Consider the following 24,464-nt stretch of genomic DNA (forward strand, 5'->3'; position numbering starts at 1 on the left):
CTGGCCGAAACAGCCGCGCTGGTGACCGTGGAGCACCTCTGCCCGGGAATTTCCTAGTCTATGGGCAATAAAAACGCGGCGTCTACTCACCCTCTGCACTTTCACTGGGAGCTGCAATCCTGAGCTGTTCCTAAACGGCCATCTTGGATCGTCCCAGTGGTGAACTTTCTTTCTGGCTCCTCTTCTTTTTTCTTCTGCCACTCTTTCTTCTTCCAGTTCGATTAGCTCTTCATTTGTAAGTTCTCCAGATTCTTTGTCTAGCAACTCTTCGACATCTTCCATTTCACACTCTAAAGAGAGGTCTTTAGCGAGTTTTTACTATTTTTTCCAGAATCGTTTCAAGTTCATGTTCACTGTCAAATCCGTCAAAATCATTAACATAGTGCTTAACACAATTTTTCTAGATGCCATTGATGCACTTTGTCGTCACAGCCTCCCAGGCGGTAGCGATATTCTTGATACACATCAAAATGTTGTAGTGTTTCCAAAAATCTACAGCGGAGCAGTCGTGGCTAGCGATAGTGGTCGTAAAGTTGAATGGTCGTAAGTTGCATAGGTCGTAAGTCGATCAATACCTGTAAATATTTCAGTATCTACTTTTGAAGTACAAAGATTTTACAAAAATATCCACAAAATAAAGTGGGTTAAATGTAGGTTGAATCTTGTTTAGGAAAGCTTCTTATTAGGCTATAAAAATATTCTTTTTTATTTTCTCCTAAAATCTTAAAATGTTGATGTCTTATAAGTCCCTAATTCAAATGAAAGTTGTCTCAATACCATTTATTGAATAATTCATTCTTTTCTCTTAGATCTGCCGTGCCATTTCTGACACAATTAAATAATATTGCAGCAGATGTCATGTTCATTTCTATTAGGCTCTTGTGTGGATTTCTCTTGGGTGTATTCATAGGAATAGAATTGCTGGGTTATATGTTACATGTATCTTTAACTTCAGTAGATAATGCCAATCAGGTTTTCCAAGTTGGTATACTAATTTACACTGTAATAGTATACAGTAGTTTCTGTTGCTCCTAGCCAATTCTGATATGGTCTGATTTTTAAACTTTTGTAAATTTGGTAGATGTTGAGAGGTACCTTCTTGCAGTTTTTTTTTTTTTTTTTTTTTTTGAGAAAATGTCCCACTCTGTCACCCAGGCTGGAGTACAGCGGTCGATCATAGCTCACTGTAACCTGAACTCATGGGCTCAAGCGATCCTCTTGTGTCAGCCTCCTGAGTAGCTGGGACTAACAGGCATATACCACCATGCCTGGCTAAGTTTTATTTATTTATTTGGTAGATATGGGATCTCCTTATGTTGCCCAGGCTGGTCTTGAACTCCTGGCCTCAAGTGTTCCTCCTGTTTTATACTCCCTAAGTGTTGGGATTACAGGCATGAGCCACTGCGCCTTTCCTCCTTGTAGTCTTAAAGTGCATTTCCCTGATTATTATGAGGCTAAATACTTTTCATATATTTATTGGATATTTGGATGACTGATTTAAAAGAAAGTAACTGGGCAAGCTCCTTGTCCATTTAAAAAATAGTTTTTGGTCTTTTGTTGATTGGTAGGAGTCCTTTATTATGAGCTTTTTGTCAGTTATATGCTTTGCAAAGATCTTCTCCCACTCCATTACTTGCTCTTTCACTCTCTAAATGGTATCTTTTGATGAATAGAGATATTTATTTTCAATATCAAACATATCAGTATTTTTCTGAGTCCTGTTTAATAAGTTTTTCCTACTCTGAGATTCTGAAGATTTTTTATAATCTTCTAGACCAGAGTTGCTTTAAATATTTTTGTGCTGTGAATTCCTTTGGAAATCTAGTGAAGCCTGTAATAACCTTCTTCAGAGTTTGATGTTTTTAAATGCATAAAATATGTAGCATTATAAAAGAAATAAATTATTGAAATACAGCTTCAAGATATTAAAAAATATTTTTGTAATAGAGACATTATATACTTTTTAATGTATTCAGTACCAAAAATTGCATTTAAAATATGGGAAGTTTTAATCGTGCTTATTTAATCGTGTATATGGAATTAAAACTACAATATCTCACTTTATAAGGTGAGGATAGGCTTTCCAAAAACAGCAGAATTCACTGAAGCCTTTTTGGGTTGATTTCTAGTTGCAAAACGTTAAACTTTACTCTCTTACTGCTCCGCAGTTAGTTGGCACAGAGGTAGTTGCTTAACAGTTGCCTGAACATTATAGACAGGAAGACTGCAATCATGTGCGGTTTAGTAGCAGTTCCAATAACTAAAAATTTCAAAGTAGAAATGAGTGCAAAAACTACTTTGAGATATGCAGTAACTGTCGTGTGATAAGAAAACATCCTTGATTTCTGTTAGAGACAAAGTCACATGTACTGCTAATACTACTTTGATTTGTTTTTTTGCAATTAGCATTTATGAAAATAAAGAAGTAATTGTTTTTCACCATTAAGGTTCATGGTGCCTTTGGGTCTTAGTTTTCTTGGTTTCTTCAGAAGCACACCCTGAGATAAGGATTCAAGTGTATATAATTAACATGGGGAATGATCACATGAAATATACTGGATTTGAGGCAGGGAAGTGATGACACTTAACCTTTATTAAATGTGTTAACAAGCTTGAAAATCTGGGTCCTCTGGGAGCCAGTGTTCTGCTCACTTATATCATGTCCCTTACACATGTTCTACCCACACATCAGTCATTGATTGAGGGCAGGTGAGGGCCAGCACCCATTACCCACTCCTGGAATACCTCAGGCAAAAGGATGTAGATGCTTGCAGTTGAAACTGACACAACAAATGGTAAGGCATGATGGGATATAAATGATGTGTCAAAAGTATCTTTTGTATCTTGAAGTCTATTTACAGGACCTTTGGGTCAGAGGACCTAAGACTGAGATCCTCTAGTCTAGAATATGGACATTTCATGTTTTATCTTTCACATTTAGGTCTAAAATCTATGTGAAAGAATGTGTAGGTGTTGAAGAAGGTCAGGGTTTTTCCTTATGGATATCCAGTAGTCTTGAACAATTTATTGTAAAAAATCCCATTCTTCATTGTTGTGTATTATCACGTTTGTCATAAAATCAAATGTCCATATTTCTGACAGTCTGTTTCTGGGCTCCTTTCTCTAGTTCATTGGTCTTACTTTTTACTAGTGCCACCTGACAAAATTAACCTTGATATCTGGTAGGGCAAATTCTCCCCTCTTGTTTTTCTTTTTAAAGATTGTTTTTTTCTCTTCTTGGCCCTTTGCATTTCTATATAAAGTTTAGAATAAACTTCATAAATTTTGCAAAGCAAACAGAAAACCTCTTAAGATTCTTTTTGGTATTACATTGACTGTATAGGTCAGTTTGGGGAGAATTGACATCTTTACTGTATTCAGGCTTCCCATTTATGAGTATGGCTGTCCCTTCATTTATTTTAGATCTTTTCTTTTCTCAGTAATGTTTTATAATTTCTCTGTGAAGGTCCCAGATATCTTTTGGGATTAGTTCCCAGATATTTGATATTTTTGATACTGTTGTAAATGGAATCATCATTTTAAAAAAATTGTTTCTGGTATATAGAAATGCAGTTTGTGTATATTGGCTTTATGTCTAACACTCTTACTAAACTCAATAATTCTAATAATTTCTCTATAGATCATTTTGGACTTTATATGTACACAATTATCTATGAATAATGAAAGCTCTAGTTCATCTTTTGTAACTCTCCCATGTTTTATATTTTTCCTTTTTTTTTAACCGCAGTGTCTAGGACCTCTAGTAGAGTGTGGAATAAACATGGTAATAACAGGTATCTTTTCCTCATTCCCAGTCACAAAGGGATACCCTTCACTGGGTCATCAGAAATGTAATGTTTACTGTTGATGTTTATTGTAGATACTTTTTTTAGATAAAGAAACTTTCCTTCTATTTGTCGTTTTCTAGATTGTTTATCTAAACCACAAACGATGTAGAACTTTAGCAAGTATTTTTTCTGTATCTTATGAGACAATTTTTATGTTTTTGTTTTTGTTTTATTTGAGAGAGTCTTGCTGTGTCACCCAGCTGGAATGCAGTGGCACAGTCTCAGCACTGCAGTCTCAGCCTCCCAGGTTCAAATATTTCTCCCATTTTAGCCTCCTGAGTACCTGGGACTACAGGCACCTGTCACCACGCCCAGCTAATTTTTATACTTTGGGTAGAGGCGAAGATTTACCATTTTGGCCAGGCTGGTCTGGAACTCCTGACTTCAGGTGATCCACCCACCTCAGCCTTCCAAAGTGCTGGGATTATAGGCGGGAACCACCATGTCTGGCTGTCTTTCTAATTTTTTACTAAGAGGAAATACATGGACTGATTTTGTAAATCTTGTATTCCTGGAACAATCCCAACTTCATTATACTGTATTATCCTTGTTGGATTTGATTTGCTGATCTTTTGATTAAGATATATGTGTTAGGGTGAGATTCAGCCAATAATTTTCCTGTTTTCCTAATGTCCTTGACAGATTTTTATGCTGATGTTATGCTGACCTTGTAAATGGGTTGGAAAGCTCTCTTTTGAAAAGAGTTTTGTATAAGATTGATATAATTTTATTCTTAACTTTTTGTTGGTGAAGTCTTCTGGATTAAGAATTTTCTTTGTGGGATTCAGTTTTTTAAATTATTCAGATTTTCTTTTTCTTTTGTATGTCAGTTTTGGTAAGTTGTATTTATTTGTACTTTTTCAGTTTTATTTAGATTTTCAAGTTTATTGGCACAAAATTGTATAAAATACCTTATCTTTTAATATCTATAATACATGTATAATGATTTCTTCTTCAGTTTTGATATTAGTTATTTGTGCCTTCTGTCTTTCTTGATTCATCTCACCAAGAGTTAGTTCATCAATTTTAAAGGTCTTTTCACTGCCCTAAAAGTTCCCTGTGCTCTGCCTATTTTTAACTCTGGCTACCCCTCCTTAGTTGTTATTACCTTATCTTTTCTACTTTTAAATGTTGGAGTACCCAGGGCTCTTCTAGTCTCATGGTTTCTGATGCCATTTAAATACCATTTTTATGTGCTGATGACATTCAAATGTGTATTTTTTGCCTGTACCTCTCCTCTGATCTCCACTTCCCTACCTCCTCAGTCTACTCTCTGATGGCTTACCTTTAGAATATATCCACAATCTGTCACTTCTTTACCACCTCTTATAATCTGGTTGAAGCCACCACTGTTTATCACTTGCATTGTTGTATTAAATTTTTAATTGGTTTCCCAATTTTTACTGCACTTCTGTACAATCTATATTTAAACCAGCAGGTGGAGTAATTTTTAAAATTTTATTTTTGAAAGAGTTTCATTCTTTTGCCCAGGCTAGAGTGCAGTGGCACGACCTCGGCTTACTGCAACCTCTGCCTCCTGGACTTGAGCAATTCTTTTGCCTCAGCCTCCTGAGTAGCTTGGATTACAGGCATGTGCCACCACACTTGGCTAATGTTTGTATTTTTAGTAGGGATAGAGTTTCATCATGATGGCCAGGCTGGTCTTGAGCTCTTGACCTCAAGTGATTCTCCCACCTTGGTCTCTCAAAGTGCTGGGATTACGGGTGTGAGCCACTGCGCCTGGCCTGGAATGATCTTTTCAAAATGTTGTCAGATCTTGTCACCCTTCTTCTGTACAAAACTGTCAAAAGCTTCTGTCAAAAGCTTTTCCATTTCATTTACCAGAAGCCCAAGTCTTCGTGATGGTTTAGCACACTCCAGGCTTGCCAGGACTCCCATCACTGCTTTGCTAACTCTCGCCCCTGCACACTCCACTCTAGCTAGTTTGCCTCATTGTTGTTAAACTAGATTTTAAAAATAAAACACTGAAATGTTGATAAGTCAGTTAAATAATCTACAAATAATAAAACATACTTAGTACTTCTGGATAGAAATGTAGAGATGTGTGAAGAATTTTCTGCAATGTCTGAGAATCATGGGTATCTAATGAAGGGAACACATCACAATCACAGGAAAAACAGTTTGAGAAATAATATAATTCATGTGTTTTTTTCTTTTATTTTATATAATTCATGTCTTGATCTCTAAAACTAGTATCTTTTAAAAACAAATACCCCATTCTTAAAATTTGACTGAAAAAACTCAGATTTTTTTGGTTACCCTTCTTTCTTAAAATTACCATATTCTAATAAGTGATTAATAAAGCCAATCATTCCTTTGACTTAACAAGTCCATAGTAGGTGAACCTGTGGATGATTTAATGTAGGATCAATTCAGTGTGGTCAGAGAGCTGCTGGAGAGTAACACTGGAATCCAGCTGTTTGATATTCGCAGTTAGTCATTGCTGATGTCAGCTTGGATATGTACATACTGTGTATCATTTGGAGCATGTTTTCCTATTACCTCCTTTTAAATATCATTAATGGCACTGTGATCATGGGCAGGTATTGTAAGTTTTCCTTGAATCATGTACAGTTAACTCTTGAACAACATGGCAGTTAGGTGATCCAACCCCCTGTACAGTCAAAAACCCCTAACTTTTGACTCTAGAAACTTAACCACTAATAGCCTACTGTAGACTGGAAGTTTTATCAATAAAAAGTCAATTAACTTATTTTGTGTGTTACATGTATTATATACTCTCTTTTTAAAACCCTGCATTTGGCATCTAATATATACTGTACTCTTTTAAGGAAGAGAAGAAAAATGTTACTAAGAAAACCTTAAGGAAGAGAAAATAAATTAGCCATTCATTAAGTGGACGTAGATGATCATAAGGTCTTCATCCTCATCATTTTCACATTTAGTTGGTGGGTTAGGAGGAAGAAATGGAGGGGTTGGTCTTGCTGTCTCATGGGTGGCAGAGGCGGAAGAAAATTCATATGTCAGTGGACCTGTGCAGTTCAAACCCATGTTGTTCAAGGGTCAACTGTACTTTAACGTAAATATTGTCTGATTTTTTTTTTCTCATAGAACTGGTCAAAGAAAATGCATTTTAGAATTCTAGCAATCTATACTTGTAAGGCACATGAAAATCTTTTATAGTTGTATTCATATCATGATAGCCTTAACTCTATATGTGTAAAATTGATAGTGCATTTTAAAGGAACAATTGATTTGAAATTGTATCTGAAATTAACCTTAATTCACATGTTTAGCAGATATTCTTTTGAATACCACTATATACCCTGAACTGCTCTGTGTGCTGGCAATCTTGTGATGAAGATGACAGACAAGGGTTTTGTTCTTTTAGAACTTAACTTCTGGTGAGGAAAGACAGAAAAAAAAAATCAAGTATTAATAAGTGCTATCCAGAAAATTAAGACAAGATGATATAGTAGTGTGACCAGTGTCTATTAGAGTGGGTGATCTTTAGAGAAAGCTTTGCTGAGGAGATACTTTTAAACTGAGAATTGAATACTGTAAAGGAGACAACTCAGAAGTTCAGGGGAAAGAGTGTTTTGGCCAAGGGAACAAACATCAAGTGAAAATGCTCTGAAATAGAAATTAGCAGGGCTTGTTAAAGAATAATAGAAAGCTGGAGTATAGTGGTTAGACCAAAGTTTGAGATGCTTCTGGGTTAAGATATCAGATAGAATAAGACAGGAGTTCTCTGGGAATCTGAATTCTTTAGCCAAAGATGGTATTTAAAGTTACGGGTCTGGATGAAATGAACTAGGGAGAGGAGAATGGGACTCAGGATCAAATCCCAGGATCCTCAAACATTAAATGATGGGGAGAGGGGAGATGCCTACAAAGGATGCTGGGAAGGAGTAGCCACTGAAATAAAAGAAAAACCAGGAGAATGTGACATTACAGAAGTCAAGGAGGGAATGTCAGTTAATTTTGTCAGACGACCTAGAACACATGGGAGAACATCTGTAGATAGTACAAGCCTACCTGTGCATAAATTAAAGCAAGGAAACTTTTGCGGAATCATAAAGTTTTAATGATCTTAGCGATGATGAAAGAGGGATGAAGTCCATGTCTCTGCCCTCCACTGCCACTGCCTGTGTCAGTATCTTCAGGGCTGCGGACCTTTATAGTAGTCTCTTAAGTGATGTCCTGCAACCATTCTCTGATAAGTCTGCTCATAGGAGCCAGCCACCTGAACATGCCTTTCTCCTTTTCACAACCCGTTAATGACTCCTGTTGCTTCTAAGATGATGATCACAATCTTTACCATGGCCTGTGGGGCTCTGCTGTATGATCTGGCCCTTATGTGCCTCTCCAGCTTCATTCCCACCTGAATGCCTACCACACTGATGACCTTTCAGGGCCTTGAATATGCTAAGCTCTTTCCTGCTTCCAGTCCTTTTTATGTGTCATCCTCTCTGTCTAGGGAATACCCAGAATACCCAGCCTCCCTTATTCTTTGCCTGGTCATCTTTTATGTGTCTTTGAACTCTCAGTTTAAATACTGCTTTCTTAAGGAAACCTCTGATCTCCCAGGCAAGGCAAATCTCTTAATTAAATACTTTTGTGGTGCCTTCTGCTTCTTTCTTATAGTGCTTATCACAAGTGTAGTTAAAATAATAATTTATAACCTTAATATTGTCTTCTTTTCTAGAGAATAAGTTCTGTGCGATTAGGAAATAATATTTTATTATTTCTGTTCCTCCTCTGCCGCAACTCTATACCCAGCCATTCACACAGTAGCTGCATTCAATAAATACTTATTGTTTGAGTGAATCTTGTGACTGTTTCATAGTTGTACAGGCAGTTAATGGCACATTGTTATATCTATTAGTATGTTGAAGACTGATTTTGTTTTTAAGTCTGAGAATGGTTGGAAAGCCATTGAGTTTCCTTAGAGGGAAATTTGGCTCTTTAATGAATCTGTATCTGGACATGATCAAATGTATAGTTATTGGTTCTTATGAAACATGTTGAAATATATGTAATTAGATTGAATTAAGAATAGTACCTTGATACAAACTACGGGATGGCTACCCTTCCCTAAAAGAGACATATGAATGCCCACAAAATAAAAATAAAAATGCCCACAAAAATTTTATTTTCTAGATTATTGAGTATTTTTTCATTGTGTTAGTCACATCTCCCTAAGCTGCTTACACTCAGTTATCCTAAGAGTTAAGTGTTTCATAATTTTTAGGGAAAGATAAGAGTGCTTTACTGGTAAGGATCCTATGGAGGTTAAGCAAATGTGTCTTGGATTTAAAAAGCTGTTTTCTCACATTTTTTGAATATGCCACATCTGATTAAGATTATCCTGATAAAAAGAACAGAAAATAACTTTGGGATATTAGGCAGTTTTTTTGTTTGTTTGGTTTTTTTTTTTGGTACAGTCTGTTCTGCTTCTGTTAATAAAGCCAAATTTGAGTTGATAAAACAGATGGTCACTGTGTGGATCTCCCACTAGAAGGCATTTTCCACCGCCTCTGCTACACATGGCAGGATTTTATTTCAGGTGTTGTGAGACTCAAATTCAATTACTTCCAGGATTTTTAATATTACAGTTCATTGAGCACTTTGGCTGGTAAGATCTATTTTTTTATAAATGTGGTAAATTAAATTTTTCTTAGGCTTAAGAGCATTTTAAATTTCTATTTAAGCTTAAAATAAAGCCTTACTTGCTACAGAGCCTTCTCTCCCCTACAAGACATACCTGATTAAATCTTTACCTCAATAATTGGTTTTCTCTGGTGTGCTTACTAGGAGATGTTTGTTGAAATCCTGTTTATGTTCATAAAGTTTATATTAGAACACTTTAAAAAATAACACTTGGTTATTTTGTAAAATTTGCAAGTAATTTAAGGTATTCTGTTTTTTTCAAAAAACAGGGAATATAGCTTTCTTTTTTTGAGTTCTTTTGCTCAACATGGTGAATATTGTTAGTAATAGAATATTGTATATTTTTAAATTGCTAAGAGTAAATTTCAAGTATTCTTATCATAAAATTAAGTATGTGAGGTGATGGATGTAATTATGTTATATTCATGAATTATAAAATCACTTCATACTCTGTAAATTTATACAATTATAAATTGTCAATTTATAATAAAAAATGAAGCAGTTTCTTTGAGAGAAGATTATGCCTTTGAGTGAAAAACTGGGTTTTGCAGGGGCTAGGATGAGAAAATTTCTTGAAGAGGGTTATTTTGGCAGGGAAGATAGGAGAGAGCTACAGAGTGTACCCAGAGGCTTTTTCTCCTCTTGAGCATGCTTCTCTGTTTCTGGATTCAGTGCTTTATTTAAAGATTAACTTGTCAACCTTTTTGTCCCTTCAAAGTGGAAATATCTTTACTGTTTTTTAACATAATATGGTCTTGGTATAAAGAACATGCAGAGAAAATAAAATTCTTCTACCAAATAGCTCAGCCCCCAATTAAAAAACGGTCCTTGTTTTCTCTTAAATACATATCCTGACTATTTGATGCCTGTGTAAACCATACAGAAATGTGTGTGCATTCACACATGTTCAGATAAGATCATGTGCTTAACCTGATTTCTTAATATATCATAGATTGCCATGTTAAGCTTAGACCATTGATTTGAGACCTTTCTTCTTTTCTAATATAAGCTTTTAAAGCTATGAATTTCCCATGTATTTATCATTGTTTTTGTTGTACTTGCTTTTGACTTCTTGGTCATGAAGTCTTTCCCTAAGCCAATGGCCAGAAGGGTTTTTCTGATACCATCTTCTAACATTTTTATGGTTTCAGGTCTTAGATTTAAGTCCTTGATCTATCTTGAGTTGATTTTTGTATAAGGTGAGAGATGTGGATCCAGTTTCATGCTTCTACATACGGCTTGTCAATTTTCCCTGCACCATTGTTGAATAGGGCGTCCTTTCTCCACCATGTTTTCATTTGCTTGGTTGAAGATTAGTTGGCTCTAAGTATTCGACTTTATTTCTGTGTTCTCTATTCTGTTCCATTGGTCTATGTGTCCATTTTTATACTAGTACCATGCTGTTTTGGTGACTATGGCCTTATAGTATAGTTTGAAATCAGGTAATATGATGCCTTCAGATTTGTTCTTTTTGCTTAGTCTTGTTTTATCCATGTGGGCTCTTTTTTGATTCCATATGAATTTTAGGACTGTTTTTTCTAGTTCTGTAAAGAATGATAGTGCTATTTTGATGGGAATTGCATTGAATTTGTAGATTGCCTTTGGCAGTGTGGTCATTTTCACAGTGTCGATTCTACTCATCCAGAAGCATGGGATGCGTTCCCACTTGTTTGTATGGTCATTGATTTCTTTTAGCAGTGTTTTGTAGTTTTTCTTGTAGAGGACTTTCACCTCCTTGGTTGGATATATGCCTAAGTATTTTATTATTTTTTTTGTAGCTATTGTAAAATGTGTTGAGTTATTGATTCGATTCTTAGCTTGGTTGCTGTTGGTGTATAGGTACTGATTTGTGTACATTAATTTTTATCCTGAAACTTTCCTGAATTCATTGATCAGTTCTAGGAGCTTTTTGGAGGAGTCTTTAACAGCAACAGTTTGACTTCCTCTTTACCGATTTCGATGCCCTTTATTTCTTTCTGTTGTCTAATTGCTCTGGCTAGGACTTTCAGTACTATGTTGAATAGAAGTAATGAGAGGCTGGGCACAGTGGCTCACGCCGGTAATCCCAATACTTTGGGAGGCTGAGGCGGGTGAATCACAGGTCAGAAGTTCGAGACCAGCCTGGCCAAGATGGTGAAACCCCATCTCTACTAAAAATACAAAAATTAGCTGGGCGCAGTGGTAGGTGCCTGTAATCCCAGCTACCTCAGGAGGCTGAGGCAGGAGAATCGCTTGAACCTGGGAGGCGGAGGTTGCAGTGAGCTGAGATTGTGCCACTGTACTCTAGCCTGAGTGACAGAACAAGACTCTGTCTCAAAAAAAAAAAAAAAAGTGGTGAGAGGGACATCTTTGTCTTGTTCCAGTTCTCAGAGAATGCTTTCAACTTTTCCCCATTTATTATTATGTTGGCTGTGGGCTTGTCATAGATGGCTTTTATTACCTTAAGATATGTCCCTTCTATGCTGATTTTGCTGAGGGTTTTAATCATAAAGGGATACTGGTTTTTTTCGAGTGCTTTTTGTGCATCAATTGAGATGATCACATGATTTTTGTTTTTAATTATGTTTCTGTGGTGTATCACATTTATTGACTTGAAAATGTTGAACCATCCCTGCATCCCTGGTATGAAACTTACTTGATCATGGTAGATAATCTTTTTGATATGCTGTTGGATTTGGTTAGCTAGCATCTTGTTAAGGATTTTTTTATCTCTATTCTTCAGGGATATTGGTCTGTAATTTCCTTTTTTTTTTTTTTTTTTTTTTTGTCATGTCCTTTCCTGGAGATTCTACACAGTAAATGAAATAGCAGAGCAGAAAGACAATTCACAGAGTGGGAGAAAATACTCCCAATCTATACATCTGACAAAGGACTAATATCCAGAATCTACAAGGAACTGAAACAAATTAGCAAGGAAAAAACCAAACTATCCCATCAAAAAATGGACTAAGGACATGAATAGACAGTTCTCAAAAGAAGATATACAAAAGGCCAACTAACATATGAAAAAAGCTTAACATCACTAATGATCAGGGAAATGCAAACCAGAACCACAATGCAGTACAGCTTTACTCCTGCAAGAATGGCCATAATCAAAAAATCAAAAAATAATAGATGGTGGTAGGGATGCAGTATAAAGGGACCACTTTTACACTGCTGTTGGGAATGTAAACTAGTACAACCACTATGGAAAACAGCGTGGAAATTTTTTAAAGAACAAAAGTAGAACTACATGTGATCCAGTTATCCACTATTGGGTATCTACTGAGAGGAAAATAAGTCATTATATGAAAAAGATACTTGCACACGCATGTTTATAGCAGCACAATTTGCAGCTGCGAAAATATAGAAGCAGCCCAAATGCCCATCAGTCAATGAATGGATAAAGAAATTGTGGTGTGTATATTCCATGGAATGCTATTCAGCCATAAAAAGGAATGAAATAATGACATTTGCAGCAACCAGGATGAGATCAGAGACCATTATTCTAAGTGAAGTAACTCAGGAATAGAAAACCAAACATTGTATGTTCTCATTCATAAGTGGGAGCTAAGCTCTGAGGATGCAAAGGCATAACAGTGATACAGTGGACTTTGGGAGCTGTGGGGAAAGGGTGGAAGGAGAGTGAGGGATAAAAGACTACAAATTGGGTACAGTGTATACTGCTTGGGTGATGGGTGCACCAAAATCTCAGAATTCACTGCTAAAGAACTTACTTATGTAACCAGATACCACAGAAAACCATAGGTTTTCCCCAAACCTATGGAAGTTAAATACATAAATAACACAAAACACTAAACAAAAGTAAACTAAAAGAAAAGCTAGGAATTTCCCCCATGCACTGGGTAACTAACTCCCCAATTTTGATCTGTTGTACTTTCATTTTCATTCATATTTTCAACATATTTTAAAATTTCCCCTGTAATTTAGAAGTTTTTAGTTTTCAAATATTTGAGAATTTTCTAGATATCTTTCTGTTATCAGTTACTAATTTAATTTTGTTGTGGTTTTACAGTTACAGTTGAAAGAGGACTGCTTCGTTTGAGGGGGAGATTGTTGGGAATGGGAGAAGGGCTAGAGTATCACCTGCTTCTGGGGCTCTTTGTATTTCCACTGTGACTTCTGAGGGGCTCTTAGGTACTTCTAGAATTTCTGTGTTACATAGTGTGAAACCATTGCCATAGAATATGCTATAAATTTGATTATGTGAAAATGATAACCACTTAGTTGATTTCCTCCAAGTATCTTCTTCAACATAGCATGAAGATTATTATTTTATTGATTATAAAGCACTATAAAGCAGATAGTTTCTGTTAAAGAAAATATAATTATTTAGCCTTTAATTAAATTATTAGAACTAAGTAAAATGATTAAGTCAGTGCCCATTATTATACTTGTAAATATTTTAGGTGGGCATAGAGGTGGTTCCTGACAGCCACTTGCATGCTTTCTCATCATTTAGAGTAGAGTAGAGTAGAATGGTTTTTGCCTTTTTAAAAGGTTGTAAGATAAAAAAAGAAGAATCTGTGTTATTGATCTGTATAGCCCACAAAGCCTAACTTATTTACCACCTGGCCCTTGGCAGAAAAGTTTGCTGATTCCTACTTTAGAGCCTGAAACAATTCAGAAATTCATGAGGTGAAAGGTGAAGGGTTTCACTGTTACAGACCACTTCAAAAATGAAAGGATGTTAGTAACAGTGACTGAAAAGACAGCATGGATCTTTGTAATCCTTTCTTAACTAACTTATGCAAGGGGCTAGCATCAGTCTTTTCTCTGCAGTGACCAATTTATGTGTAAATGGGGAAACTTGACATCAGTCTGCATTTGGAAAACATTATCACACAGAAAAGATTGATAGTGAACAGACTGTTCATCTATTTTTCAAGAATATTATTCTTTAAAATAATAAACATAATTTTAAGATAAGGTTTGTATTATGTATGTCACACATTAGTTTTTAGATATAGCTTGATTTTTAAAACTTATTCAAACCACTTAAATTTTGATTTGTGTATTAACTTTTCAAAATTAATTGTATTAATTGTGTATTAATTTTAAATTGTGTATACAAATTAACTTTATATTGACCTATATGTTTTTCAGGATGATTGTCTTTTGAAAGTGTGGTACCCTATGACTGGTTGGAAGTCTTCAATTATACCTCAGGATCATCATGAAGTGAAAAGGAGACAGTCTCCTACTCAATTTTCCTTTGTTTACTTGGCACATCCCCGAGCTGTGACAGGTTTTTCATGGCGTAAAACTAGCAAGTATATGCCAAGGTTAGATAAATGAATCATACAGCTTTAGTTTGTATCCTTACATGTTTATAAAAATAATGAAAATAAAGTCGTTTTAGTTTATTTACATGGTGGCGGTTAATAGCATCGGCTCTGCCATTAGGCTGCCTGAAATTAAATCCTACTGTTAACTTCATGAGTTTTTAACTAAATTTCTTAACCTGTCTATGCCTCAGTTTTTCTTTCTGTAGAAGGAGGGTAGTAACAGTACCTACCTCAGAGAGTTATTGTGAAACTAAAATGTAGTTTGTGGGTACAAAGGGCTTAGTACAGGCCTTTGCTCATACTTTGTGTCCAGGCAATGAAATTGTTAGTAGTAGCTGTGATACTAGCAGATGCTAGCAAGAAAATATTTGCAAGTAACAGGAAAGCACACATTGAAGAGAAACATATCGGTAAAAACTATCAGTAAAATATATGGTGTTAAAGCATATACTGTACTGTGAAAAAAGTGGACATGTTGTGCTTTTTTTGTTGTTGTTTAAATCTGAAGCCTGTGTCAACAGAAGCTTCTCAAAGGATTTTTTATTACACATTTTTTTTCCTCATCGTCGTGGCACCTCTTAAAGGTATTTAGAAGGTTAAATAAACTGCAAAACAGCTTATACAAGTGATTCCTGTATTATATACAGGTCTAAGAAAGCTGTTGGGTACTCAGAAGCTTGCTTAGAAATCTAGTTGGTTCTTGAGGGAGGGTTATTTCGCCTACAAAATATATTTGAGAATTGTGTATGCCTGTTAGGAAATACAGAACACATTGTAGAGATGCTCAGCAAATCATAACATGGGAAATTTATATATTTTTGAATCTAAATAAAAAAGTCTATTCTGCTTAAGTCATCTGTATCAATTTGCAAAATACTTTTGACTCAGATTCTATGTGCATATTCTTTCAAAGGGAGAAGGGTTTTTTGTTATTTTGTAGCAAACAGGTAAGTTACTTTAGCTGCTCCATGCCATGCTATTTTTGTTTATTTTAACTTAATAAAAATAGAGTTATAGTTTGAAATGATATTCCCCTTACAGTTTTATGATGAAGATGATTGTTTGTTTGTAACTGTTTGGATTATAGGAAGGATGATGTAAAGTGATGAAACTACTGCCGTAAGCCAGTTAGTTTAATTACATTTAATGATCTTTTATTATGTTCATTCTGTAATTTGCAGTGATTAGGTTTTCTTTTGCTGTTTAGTTTGTGTGTTTTGTTTAGGAGATACCAGTAATCCTCTAGAGCCTGCATGTATAATTTGGCAATAATTTCAATTTCTTTTTTCAAAACCATTTCCCTGTTCTTAATGATGTTCACAGTAGTACCATATATGATTTCAAACTCTTTGACTGATTCCTTTTTTCCATATTGTTTTGCACTAATGTTATCTTTATGCATGAAGAACGAAATATTAACAGCCTTTAATTGATGGAATTGATATTCATATTAACCTTTATTTATTTCTTTTTGTTGTTAGGGGTTCTGTCTGTAATGTGTTATTAACTTCATGTTATGATGGTGTGTGCCGGCTCTGGGCAGAAACTTTATTACCAGAAGACTGTCTTTTGGGTGAGCAGATTTGTGAGACTACCACTTCTAGCATTGCCAGCAACCTTTCTCATGCTGGAAGACACAAAGACAGAATACAGCATGCTCTTGAGGTATTATATTATTTAAAATGGTAAATGAATTCTGAAGATAATGTGAGCCTCGTGGAAATTCATAAACATGCAGATGGCACACATAGTACCTGTAATGAGTGAAATTAATAGCAATAAATTCTCATTCATGCTTGTAAGACTTATTTATTCCATTAAGAAGCCAAATACAGATAGTAATGATGTCAGACATGTTGTATAGCTAAATATTATCATTAAAATTTTTTTTAATTGACACTTTATGCTCAAGTTCTACATAATTTTAATTCTTCTGTTTTACATGTCAAATGTGAAAATCTATAGGAGTAAGAATAAAATATGTAAAAGTTGTTGAAATTGGTTGTAGTTAAAAAATATTTTGCTTTTGTTTCATAAAGATTAAAATTTTATTGTTCTAGTTAAAAATGACTATTTTGTTCCTTAAAATAAAGATGTTTATTAAAATAATAGATGCAAATGAACTGCTTTGCAGTTTCCATGATTGAATATTTTGAAAACGAAAATAATTTTTCTAATTTTTAAATGGAGTATGAAATGAAAGTGCTTTATAAGAAATTAGATTGTAACATATAGCACAAATGATCGTGTCCCATATGATTAGGTAATACTGTAAAATATATGCATTATTTTAAATTGTCAGAAATTTGTTATAGTAAACTTCGATTACTATTTTTCTTGTGACTGTTTTTATTATTCAAGGAATGTATACTTAGTCTAGAATTGGATTAAGAAAAGGAGAAGAAATATGGAATTTATATTTCAACTATTCTAGTCATGTGTATATGTGTAATTTTCTTTCTAAGATTGAGTTCATATTATGCAGTAATATTTTATAGCATTTTTTATACTTAATTTGTTTACACTCTATGTTGACTATACTTTTGCATTGTATATTTACATTAACAGTTTAATGGTTGCGTAGTCCAAGTGGCTTTGCTATTTTACCAAGCAGAAATATTGTACAACTTTGATAGGTTAAGGATATGGGCCTTTCAAGTTTTATATGAAGTAGGCTTGCTCTGATATTGTCTGTATTAGGCTATTCTTGCACTGCTATGAAGAAACATCTGAAAATGGGTGATCTATAATGAAAAGAGGTTTAATTGGCTCACAGTTCTATAGAAGCATGGCACCAGGATCTGGTTGGCTTCTGTGGAGCCCGCAGGGAGCTTTTACCCAAGGCAGAAGGTGAAGCAGGAGCTGGCACATCACATGGTGAAAGCAGGAACAAGAGAGAGTTGTGGGGAGGTGCCACACGCTTTTACATGAGTTGAGTTCTTATAGGAACTCACTCACTATTGCAAAGACAATATCAACACCAGGCCATGAGGGATTCGCCCCATGACCCAAACAGCTTTCACCAGGCCCTACCTCAAGTATTGGGGATTACAATTCAACATGAGATTTGAGCAGGATCAGATATTATCTAAACTATATTACTATTTAGGCACTATTTTTACATTTTTAAAAATACTTAAAATGTAAGTGAAATTGAAAGCTGATGTCAAAACAGTTAAAGTTATCTTTTATTTTGATATTGATATTTAGTAGGGGAAAGTACTTAATTTCTAACTGGACATTTATGATCATTTACTTATACTTGTGTAACATATTTTATCTTTAAATTACACATGAGCCTTTGGAAACTAAGGACTTTTAGATATCTTTGTATCCTCTACGGTACCTGATATATTGCTTTTAAAGTGTTCATTACATTGAATTAGTGCCATGTAAAATAGAACAGAAATATAAGTAAATATGTAATCAGTGATTTGACAAGTTTTTACTGTCTTTTAGTAATATTAATTAATATGTTAAGATAGTTTTTAAGAGAAAAAGCATAATTGTCGCACTAGCTACTTTGCTTTCTGACATCCTATCCTTTCCTATTTAACTGTTAGTTCTATATAATTGTATGTATTCTTAAGTTATACTTTCTGTTTCTAGGAGAAAATAGCCAGTATTAGATCAGTCTTGTCAATCTAATTTTAAAAAATGGTAAATGTCAAAGATCCAGTGAAAGTAATTTTATAGGCAGTTTGGACCACGGGGTCTCTAATGTCCATCTTAACCCTATTATCAAAGCAATAAGCAACTTAGGTAGTGGAGAGACCAGAGGCGGGGGACACACCTTTGATCTGATACTATTTTCCTTATGCAAATTGAGAAGGGCTGTAGAAATAGAGAGGATCTACCAGAAATGTTACTTTAATGAAGAAAGAATTGATAACATGTTATACTTTATTTAATTGAATGTGGGGAACAAAGGAAAATAATACAAACATATTATGAAATATGGTCTTGGGAGTGGGTTAAGTTACAAAATAAGGAATTACTGTGAGGTGGGGCTGTGATATGGAGAAAAGATCATGCCAAGAATGACATGGCCCCATGTCTAAAATAGTCCACATGATCATGCATGCTAATGAAGAATTTTAATCTTATAGATTTATCTCAATTTAAATCCAAATTATAAATTGTTTAAAACAATTTAAATAAATGAAGTCTTTCCTTGTCTACTCCTATTCAAGTAGGTTCCCCTTGTTATTCTATATTTTCATACCCTGTTTAGTTCTTTATAATAGATATCATAAATTTGATTGTTTAGCTGGCTGTTTAATTCTAAGTGAGAGTCAATATTGGAGAGGCAATATTCTTCCTGGTAGGAAGACTCAGGAATTTTTTTTCTTTGCTATTATTTTCTGTCTCAGTACTAGGATATCCAGAAAAAAAAAATCTTTGTGCCTTCTAATATTAATGGGAATTTTTTTTCATGTTTTGTAGATGCCACGAATAAGTACTTTGCACACTACTTTTTACCTTGAACTATAAAGTTTATAAGAACTGTAGATAATACATCCAAAATAGTTATGTTATTTAGAAAATTTCCTTTAAAATGATCAGTTTTTATGGAGAGAAAAATCTTAAATTTCTTAATAAGAGTACTTTGGTTGGCATTTACTAGACCTTCAGGAGTGGGACTCAGCAACTGTTTTTCTATTTTAGACAATACACCATTTGAAAAATTTAAGGAAAGGACAAAGGAGGTCTTCTGTTCTTGTAACTCATACTCAATTATTGCCTGACCAGACAGCAATGCATGAAGTTCAAAGACACATTTCCCACCATGCAAATGCACTCTGTCATTTTCATATTGCAGCAAGCATCAACCCTGCCACAGGTAAAGGATGAAGTTTTATTTCTCATAAATGTTGAAGTCAGGTAAATAAATAGAAAAGTGGAACTACTTTTATAACCTGTTTTTTATATTATTTCTCATTGCCTTTAAAATACTTCTTGAATAGAAATATAAGGTACTATTTTTTGAATTGGGACTATGTGATTCTAAGGGTATTAACAACTATTTCTGAGCATCTTTGTCTAGAATATAAGAGTTCCCAGTAAATTAGAGCTTTGGTTGAAGCTGGTATCTATCATAAGTGGTGGCAGCCTGGTAAGTTAGTATAATTTCCCTCACTTCACAGTTTAACTCTTTTTCTTTCTTTCCAACTCTTCTTTATAACCTCCTTTAAATATATTTTTACAAAATCTTCCTTATATCTCAGCATATCTTGTTTTCTACCCTTGTAGACTTTTTTGTCCTGTGCTAAGGAAGACACTTTTTCTTCTAACTTGAATATTTTCTTTTCCCTTTTCCCCTACGTGGCTTAGAAGTATTTTGAGGCAGGCTCTGTGTTGGCAAATGCATATTTGAGAGCTTCTATTTAAGGGCATTATGTTTTCCTTCTACATGGAAATGTATGAGAAAGGCTATAAATTTTATACTACATTGCTCTTAGAACTATAAAAAGTTTTATATAAAGTTATAGTTGCATGTTACTGAACTGTAGGTCTGTTGCTTCAGATTAAAGGAGCTTTTATTTTTAAATGTTTCTGTCTGTCAGTACAGTATGCAGTAAATACAATTCCAAAAGTGTGATCTGCAGTGGTAACTCTAGATATGTGCTGTTTTATAGAGTAGCCACTAGTGCCGTATTAGCTATTTGAGCAGTTGAAATGTGGCCGGTCTAAACTGAGATATGCTGTAAAATACACACTAAATTTCTAAGACTTAGTATAGAAAAATGAAAAATATTAGAATCTTATTTCATATTACTTGTTCAAATACTATTTTGTATTTGATGAGTCAAATAAAATATTTTATTAAAATTAATATTACCTGTTTTTACCTTTTGTAACATGGCTACTGAAATATCTAAAATTACTTAATATGTTTTGCGTTTTTGGTTTGCATTGTATTTCTATCGGATGGTGCTTTGCCAGCTGATTAAATGTTATTTTGCTTATATTAAACTTTTTGATCTAATATCTTAACTGTATTCTAAGAATGTCTTTATAAGTTAACTTGTTTTCAAAATGTTTGTGGTTTTAGATTTTTATGAATTTTTAACCTTTTTAGAAGAAACTTTTCTTGAATTACTGTGATGAAAATTTAACTTCAAAACAAAATGCAGTTCGTGATAGTCTGCAGTAAATTCAATACATATTAGAAATGTTGGCTTTTTAGCTGTGTACACTATACTAATCAGATGGAACTGGATCACAGAGGCTGAGCATTCTGTCACATCATTTGATCCTAAGGACTGGATATGTACTTGTAGCCATTGAGCCTTGACTAACCCCAGTACCTTGACTAACCTTCACTAGTTTTATTCATGCTCATCCTAACGTACCTACATATTATTTTAAAAACAATTTTGTTAAAAATGTTTAACATCATGCATTTTTAGTTACTGCATGTAAATATAACATTTAGGTTGACCAAATAGATTACTAAATGCAAACAATTTGATATTGTTAGGACTTGTCCTTTTCACCATTTTTTTCAAAAAATTTTTGAACCTACAAGAAAGTTGAAAGAACAATACTGCAGATATCCATATACCATGTACCAGATTCACCATGTATTAATATCTTGTCATTTATGCTTTTGTTCTCCCCCTCTCTGCCCATATAGATATGTCTTTGCTCCTTCCTCCCTTATTTTTGGCAGAGCCATTTGAAAGTAAAGTTGTTGATAATATTACCCTTCACCTCCTAAATATTTTCCATTACCTAAATATTTAAGAAAGTATCTTTTAAAAAAAGGGAATTGGCCTCCATAACTGCAGTACTGTTATAGCATACAAGGAACATGGATGAAATAATATGTAATATATATGCAAATACAGATTCCTTTCTTAAATGCAGATTATTATTTTTCTTTGAATTACTCCAGTCTGAAACAGTCCCTCTCTCAATTGTCAAAACAAAGTGTCAGTCTCAAAAAAATTGTCTCTTAGTTTTTCTTTCAGAATGTCTCGTAGTCTGAATATTTGTTCATGAGATTTAGGTTTAACATTTTTAGCAAAATTACTACATAATCACATAGGCGATGTAGTGTTTTATAGGATTGCTAATTTGCAAATTCTGTTTTATTCATTTCATTTTTATTACAAAACCAGGATGGTCATCCAGGAACTGGAAAGAAAGAACAATTTAGAGCATTATTTAACTTTCATATTTATTATAATAGAACATTGTCAGAATGTCCGTGCATTTTTATCTTTAGATTTTCACTTCTTTTTGCAAAGGACAGTTTTTCCTTCTGTTGAGTGAATTATTTATAATATGGATTGAAAATAAGGAGATTAATTTTTTTATTTACACAGTTTTTGGGGGGAGAGGAACAGAGTTTTGCTCTGTCACCCAGGCTAGAGTGCAGCCTTGACCTCTCCGGCTCAGGCGATTTTACCACTTCAGCCTCCTGAGTAGCTGGGACCACAGGCGTGTGCCACTATGCCTGGCTAATTTTTATATATTTTTTTGTAGAGACAGTGGCTCGCTGTGTTTCCCAGGCTGGTCCCAAACTCCTGAGCTCAAACAGTCCTCCCACCTTGGCCTCCAAAAGTGCTGAGATTACAGACATGAGCCACCACCCTGGCCAATATATACTGTTTTACATGAGCTAGTCTATTTCATAAATTTCAGTTACCTCAAATGGAGAAGTTCCTTATACTTTGAATTTTGCCTGCCTTCTTGTGTTTTTTTCTTTATGTTATTTCCCCACAACTTTTTAGTAACATTTCAAACATTGAGAAAAGTTAGAAGAATAGTACAGTGAATACTTTTATATTCTTTACTTTGATTCAACAATTGTTAACATTTTGCCGCAGTTGCTTTATATGTGGTAAATGTTTCTCTGTGTGTGTACAATGTTTTCTTTTTCTTTTTTTTTTGGAGACAGAGTCTTGCTTTGTCACCCAGGCTGGAGTGCAGTGGAATGATCTCGGTTCACTGTAATCTCCACCTCCCGGGTTCAAGCAATTCTCCTGCCTCAGCCTCCCAAGAAGCTGGGACTACAGATGCACCCTGCCATGCCCAGCTAGTTTTTTGTATTTTAGTAGGGATGGGGTTTCACTGTGTTGCCCAGGCTGGTCTCGAACTCTTGAGCTCAGGCAATCTACCTGCCTCGGCCTCCCAAAGTGCTAGGATTATAGGCATGAGTCACTTCATCGGCCGAAATGTTTTCTTAGTCTTTTCAAAGTAAGTTACACCTATCATGGCTATCACTCTCACATTAGGAAGTATCTCATAAAATTCTCTCACATAATCATAGTATCATCATACCCAAGAAAATGATAATTCCATAATATCTAATATCCAGTTCATGTTTAAACAACTCCAGTTATCTCTTTTATAGCTTCTTTTCTGCTGTAATTTTTCATCCCCTGTCCCCAATCCAGAATTCACCGAAGGTTGATGCATTCGTGTATTTTAAGTTAATAGTTTAATTTCATATAAGTCTATCATTAGTTCTTAAGGTTTACATTTACCATTAAATTCACTTAGTTTTTACAAATGCTGCTATTATGTTAACTTGACTTGTTTAGCACCTTTTCTTTGTATAGATGAGTCATTGTAAGCATTTCTCATGTTTTTAAAGAAAGAAAAAAAATATATTGAAATCTTTTTTATTTCCACAGATATTCCAAATATCTTGGTTGGCACTGCATTTAATGTGGATGATGGAAATGGGGGCTTTGTAGTTCATTGGTTAAACAACAAGGAATTTCATTTTACGTCATCTACAGAGATATTTATGCATCAGTTACGAAAACTTTCTGATAAGCAGGTAGATCATGAAAGTGATGATGCAGATAAAGAAGATGAGGAACATTCACAGGAGGAAAGAGAACGGGGTTTACATATGAAATTAGACCATGGTTAGTATCCTGTGTTCAGATTTTTCTTATTCCAAAGTAAACAACTTTCTGTGGTATACTACTTTTAGTTTTGAATTCTTCCTTCCCACTCTTCCTCCTTTTTTCTGTTTGTTCCACAAGTATTTACTGACCATCTGCCTTGGACCAGACACTCTGCTAGGGCCTGCAAACGTCATCTAACTCCATATGTTTTGTTATAACATATTGCTTTGAGTCTTTGGAAGCCGTATCCTTTTCTGAGGAACAAGTGTTGCTAATGGTAGTAATAATGATAGGGTGAATGAAATTTTAATTTATCTAAAAGTGGTAACTATGGTAACTTTCAATTCAGACAAAAGTTTCTTTTTTTTTTTTTTCCTGACTGTAAATTGGAAAAGAGTTTCTAAAGATAGTATACCATTTATTTATAGTCTAGTATGTAAATGAATTATTATTTAATGGATGTATTGATAAATATATTTTCTCATTCAGATTTATCCCTGGATAGAGAATCTGAGGCAGGTACAGGATCATCGGAACATGAAGATGGAGAAAGAGAAGGAAGTCCTAGAACCTATTCACGACTTAGTGTACCAATGCCACTGCCTACGGTTCTGCTTGATCGGAAGATTGAAATGCTGCTTACTGAATGGAATAAGAATCCTGACATGCTTTTTACAATACACCCTGTAGATGGTACCTTTCTAGTGTGGCATGTGAAATACTTGGATGAATATAATCCTGGAATATTCAGACAAGTCCAGGTATATTTTGTTGATGAAATAGCCTTTCTTAAAACAGTAAAA

The 24,464-nt window shown here is 34.5% G+C and overlaps 1 protein-coding gene across 4 annotated transcripts in view; it reads left to right on the plus strand.

The window, feature by feature from the left end:
• Positions 1-24,464, plus strand: part of DMXL2 (Dmx like 2) — a 180,225-nt gene that overhangs the window by 49,551 nt on the left and 106,210 nt on the right. For all 4 annotated transcript variants that reach the window (XM_017504635.2, XM_017504636.2, XM_017504637.2 and 1 more), the window contains exons 7-11: positions 14,610-14,788; positions 16,273-16,456; positions 19,460-19,634; positions 23,440-23,679; positions 24,151-24,422. In XM_017504635.2, coding sequence (XP_017360124.1) covers positions 14,610-14,788; positions 16,273-16,456; positions 19,460-19,634; positions 23,440-23,679; positions 24,151-24,422 — 1,050 coding nt within the window. The remainder of the gene's footprint in view (positions 1-14,609; positions 14,789-16,272; positions 16,457-19,459; positions 19,635-23,439; positions 23,680-24,150; positions 24,423-24,464) is intronic.

The sequence above is a fragment of the Cebus imitator genome, unplaced genomic scaffold (genome assembly GCF_001604975.1).
Source record: "Cebus imitator isolate Cc_AM_T3 unplaced genomic scaffold, Cebus_imitator-1.0 Scaffold325, whole genome shotgun sequence".
In the NCBI taxonomy this organism is placed as follows: domain Eukaryota; kingdom Metazoa; phylum Chordata; class Mammalia; order Primates; family Cebidae; genus Cebus; species Cebus imitator.